This window comes from Cariama cristata, unplaced genomic scaffold (assembly GCF_000690535.1).
Source record: "Cariama cristata isolate BGI_N322 unplaced genomic scaffold, ASM69053v1 scaffold26668, whole genome shotgun sequence".
Classification (NCBI taxonomy): Eukaryota; Metazoa; Chordata; class Aves; order Cariamiformes; family Cariamidae; genus Cariama; species Cariama cristata.
Window position 1 is genome coordinate 39,689 of NW_009633369.1, and position 4,606 is coordinate 44,294.

The 4,606-nt window shown below is 55.9% G+C and overlaps 1 protein-coding gene across 1 annotated transcript; it reads right to left on the minus strand.

Annotated features, from left to right (window-relative positions):
- Positions 1-454: 454 nt before the first annotated feature.
- Positions 455-1,810, minus strand: CD14 (CD14 molecule). Its single transcript, XM_009706739.1, has one exon. It carries the CDS (start codon positions 1,808-1,810, stop codon positions 455-457), a length of 1,356 nt encoding a protein of 451 aa, XP_009705041.1.
- Between the last annotated feature and the right edge of the window lie 2,796 nt (positions 1,811-4,606).

The following is a 4,606-nucleotide window of genomic DNA, read 5'->3' on the forward strand; positions in this document are numbered from 1 at the left end:
GACACAGGGCTACAAGGTGGAGGGGGGCTCTGGGTGGGGACCACCAGACCCCAGTGAGGCTTGGGGCATCTAAGCACCGTCTGCAGCGGTGCAAATATGATGGAGCTGAACCCCTCTTGTTCAGGGCACAGGGGCAATGGGTTCATGTTGGGGCTTGGGGAGTTAGAGTTGGCCATAAGGAAAACCCCACTGAGAGGGTGCAGCCCTGGGACAGAGAATGGCAAGGGGCTTTGCTTGGGGGTTTCCCCAAAACTTGGACAGGCAAAGCCACAGCCACTGTGGGATAATGGTGGGAACAGTCCTGCTCCACAGGGAATCCTGGACTGGGGACACTGAGAGAGCCTCTCACCAGCACTTGGGGGTCCTGTGAGTCTTCCCATGGCGCTCCTCGCCTTGCAGCCCCTGGGGCTGAGCCCCTGTGGGGAAGCACTGCTGGCAACATCACACGTCCCTTTCACACTCTGTGGCAGGGCCGGACAAGCCTGGACCTGGATCTGACCAGGTAGATGGCCCCGGCCATGCCGAGCAGGGCGAAAGCAATGCAGACAGGAGCAATCACCGCAGCACTGTTACACTGCAGCACCGAGACCGGCACATCTTTCACCAGCCTGCCCTGGTAGCGAGGCGGGGAGTGACACATGTAGTTCTGGGGCCAGCCCTGCCCAAGGTGCCCCATGCCTGCCAGCGCCTGGAGCCCCCCGGCCCCAGAGCACGAGCAGTTGTAGGGGTTGCCAGCAGCAGCCACGTCCTGCAGGTGCCCCAGGAGTTTCACCTCATCCCATGGCAGCTCCGTAATCAAGTTGTTGTCTAGTTGGAGGGTGTCCAACATGGGGTAATTCCTGATAGAGGGGACAGCCTGCAGCATGTTTTGGCTCAGGAAGAGCTTCTTCAGGGAGCTGAGGGAGATGTCTACAGCATGGAGGTGGTTGCAGCTCATGTCCAACACTTCTAGACTGGGAGGCAGAGGTGTGAGGACTTCATTCAAGCCAGTGTCGGACAAGTTAAAAATTCGGAGGGACACTGGCCATTGGCAGGAGGAGGATGGGTCTGCCATGAGCTTGTTCTGGCTGAGATCTAGATGCTGGAGCTCAGGAAGCAGCTGCACACTTTTGCACACACTGTGGTAGGATGTCACGTTGTTGCGTTGCAGACTCAGGACCTGGAGCTGAGGGAAAGCCCCCTTGCAGAAGGCGGGCATCAAGCTCTCATCCCCGAGGCTGTTTTGTGCCATGTCCAGGGAGTGCAAAGCTCTGAACACCCGTCCGATGTCACAGGGCAGGCTGGTGACATGGGAGCCAGTGACAGCCAGCTCCTGCAGGGTCTCCAGCCACCTCCTCAGTCTAGAGAAGTCCCATTCGCGGCCCGTCAGCGGGGCAGATGTCACATTGTGGAAGTGCAGGGACAATATGGGCAGGTGCTGGCCAGCCATTTCATCCCAGTTGCCTCTCCCTTCGAAAATGCAGCTCTCAAACACGAGCTCCTCTACATTGGTGTAGGAGAAGAACCTCAGGACTCGGGCGAGGAGGATTTCAGGCACCAGGAGATCACTAAAAATAATTTTCTTGATAACAAGGGAGCCCAGCATTTCAATGGTGGAGGGGTCCAGGTCGCTGATGGGGAAGGCTATGTATCTCTCCAGATCTCCCCCTGAAAACTCCACAACAGAGGCTGGGAGGCACTGGATGATGCTGCCTAAGTTTTCCTGGGACAGGTTGTAGCACACACAGTGCTCCTGAGTGCGATTGAAGAAACACCTGCCTTCTGCCTCCAACAGCCCCAGCCCCAGGAGAAGGAGAACAGCCACATTCATGGTGAGCAACCTAGAAACGAGGAGAGCAGTGGTGAAAGGCAGCACTCTTGTGGCAGCTGAGGGCACCATGCAGATCCAGCCAACTGGAGGGCTGGCTTGGGCAGGCTCAGCCCCAGAGAGCCACCTCTCAGGGACACAGTGCTGCCCTCATCCCTCCTACCCAACTGCCCTTTGAGTGGGTCCAGCACACCCCCTCAGCACCCACCTGGCTACTCAGCCATGACTCAGGGCAAGCTCAAATCACTAGCGAAACACGCAAGAGCTACACCTGTGCCACCTGCTCCTTGGCACGGAGTCGGTGGCACTGGTCTCACCCCACCCCAAAACCAGTGTTTCAGCAAGGCAGGGCAGCTCCTCCTGAGGCTCTGGGCTCTGCGCATTCCTGTCTGGGCTGCCTTGCTGCTGACTCCCATTCCTAAGTGACCAGGAAATTCCACAGATCAGGAGAAACTAAAAGTGTGGAGTTATGGACGGTGAAGCCAGACAGATAAGTCTGACCGCAGGATGGGAAAGCCACAGCTCGCTCTTTCTCTGTGTGGTGCGCTCTGTAATCTGGGGCAGGAAATTGCAACAGAGGGCTTCATATTTTCCTTTTGCTCACTTAGCGATTTGATTCATAACCAGCCTCCAAGGGGATGGTAGAAAATAAACTCTGAGGGTCTGTATGCAGCCCTGTCAGCACCACGTATTGCTTTGCTGTCCAGCTGACAGGAGAGTTTTATCAACAGATCGCAAAAAAGCAGCAAGCAAAGATTAAAGGCTCCTAAGAATGTGCAGACTCAGCTCTGTCCGAGCACTCAGACAGGGCTGCAGTGAGAAGTCTTTGAGGGTCTCCAGTACAACCTCCTGCTTCGAGCAGGTATGTTGCCGGCACTAGCCCCGATCAGCCACAGCTTTTTCTGGCCATGTCTCAAAAACCTCCGATGACGGAGCTCTCCCTACCTCTCTGTGCCCTCACGGGGCTGCACCACTCTCCTGGGGAGAAGGTCTCCTCCAGCATGTGGGCGAAGTCCCCTCACTTGGAGGGGCAGCACAAAACAGGGGTGGGTTTGTCCAGTGACTCACCAGCCAGCTCACACTGAAATGTTTCCTTGCCCCACAGCTGCTTCCTCTAGCTGCTGCCAAATCCAGGGCTTAGTTGCCAAAGGCTTTGCCAAACGCTGAGCTTTCTCCTGCGCCTGATCCTCCCCTGCCTCCAGCCAGATGAGACCTCAGTGCCTGCAGGTGTCTTTCAGCTGCCGTTGGGGCTTCCGCAGCCCGTCCTGCCTGCAGTTAGATCCACGTGGTCGGGGCTGGTGGGCACCTCGAGGCAGGCTCCTGGGCGCTGTCCTGGCTCCCTCTGCGTGACTTCCTGAGCAGGATGGGGCTAGCCGTATCACGGGAAGCAACGCGCCGTGCAGCAACCGCCCAAGTCACTTCTGCTTCACTTTCCTCATGCAAGGGGCTCTTGCAGCTGCCCGTGGCTGCACGCTGGGAAGGATTTTGGTCTAAGTGACAATGCTGCTCACTTTCCTGGGAAGGATGAGGGAAGAGAGAGTGGTCCAGGTGCCCTAAATGGACTCTCAGGACCAGCCCAAATACACCTCTGCTTCCAGATGCTCTGGGCTTACTGCACCTCGGAGCCCACTGGATGCTGAGCACCCTGCAGGAGGCAATGCAGAAGGGTATGAGATTGCCATACCCAGTATCCAGACCATCCCCAGATGCCCGTCCCTCTTGCAGGATGGGGATCGAACAAATTCCCATCTGCTGTGTGCTCAGCCCAATGCTGCAAAGGGTACTTCATCACCCAAGCTCGGCTTCCTTGGCAAGCTGGCTACTTGGCTCAGCCAAGGAACTCACATCACTTGCCCCATGCTTCTTTAGCAGCTGGTGGCTGTGCCTACACTACGATGCTAATACTCTCTGTCAGTGAGTGGAGACCACTAGGCATTTGGAAAGATCTGTCAGGGATTTTTTCTTCCCCGGGGATTTCTCTGCCTATGTTGGATTTCAGAAAGGGTTTCAGAAAGGCAACAAAACTGCACAGCTAGAAGATGCAATTCCCAGTTTTTTATTGTTAATGTGGCATTACAGAGAGACACTATCAGTGCGACAACAGCTGGGGCTGGAGCTGCCTGTCCCATGCACTCTGGCACTTTGCTGCTGGGATGGGTGAAGGGAAGGTCTCCTTTTGGTCATTATGTCTACTGCAGCTTGTTTTCTTGTTCCTGGTGTCTCCGGTGGAGTGCTGCACTTCTTTGCTGCCTTTCCTTGAGCAATTCCTTGTGCAGAGGGGTTAAGCAAATCCGGAATTTCTCTTCTCCAACCTTGGGTTACACGGAACTGCTGCTGTCTGCATCATGGAAAAATTGTGGCAGCCTTTCTGAGTTCTCCTCGCTACTCCGTTTGGTGAAGTCGGCAGCTCTAACTGGGCCTGGTACCTTTTAATTGCTCATTCTGGGCCACCAGCTACAAATTCTCCCAAATGCCTTTCTGGGGAAAAATGAGCTCTTCTATCTCCTTGGTGGCCAGCCAAACCCCACTTCAAAGACATCTGCTTTTGGAGCCATCTTTGAACGATAACTTTCCTGTTCTCCTCGCCACCATGGAAGATCCCAGGACACCGAGACCCGTTGTCTTATGTTTCTGATGAGTCTCCAACAAACATGCATTCCAGCGCTATGGGGGCTGAAACCTCGCCTGAGCCCAGAGGCTGGCTGGGTTCAGTCCTGCAAGGCCAGGAGGAGTTCACCCCCTGGCTGGTTTCCCCCCACCACGCGCACTCGTGCCTATGTCCCCACGTGCAGGCCCTGC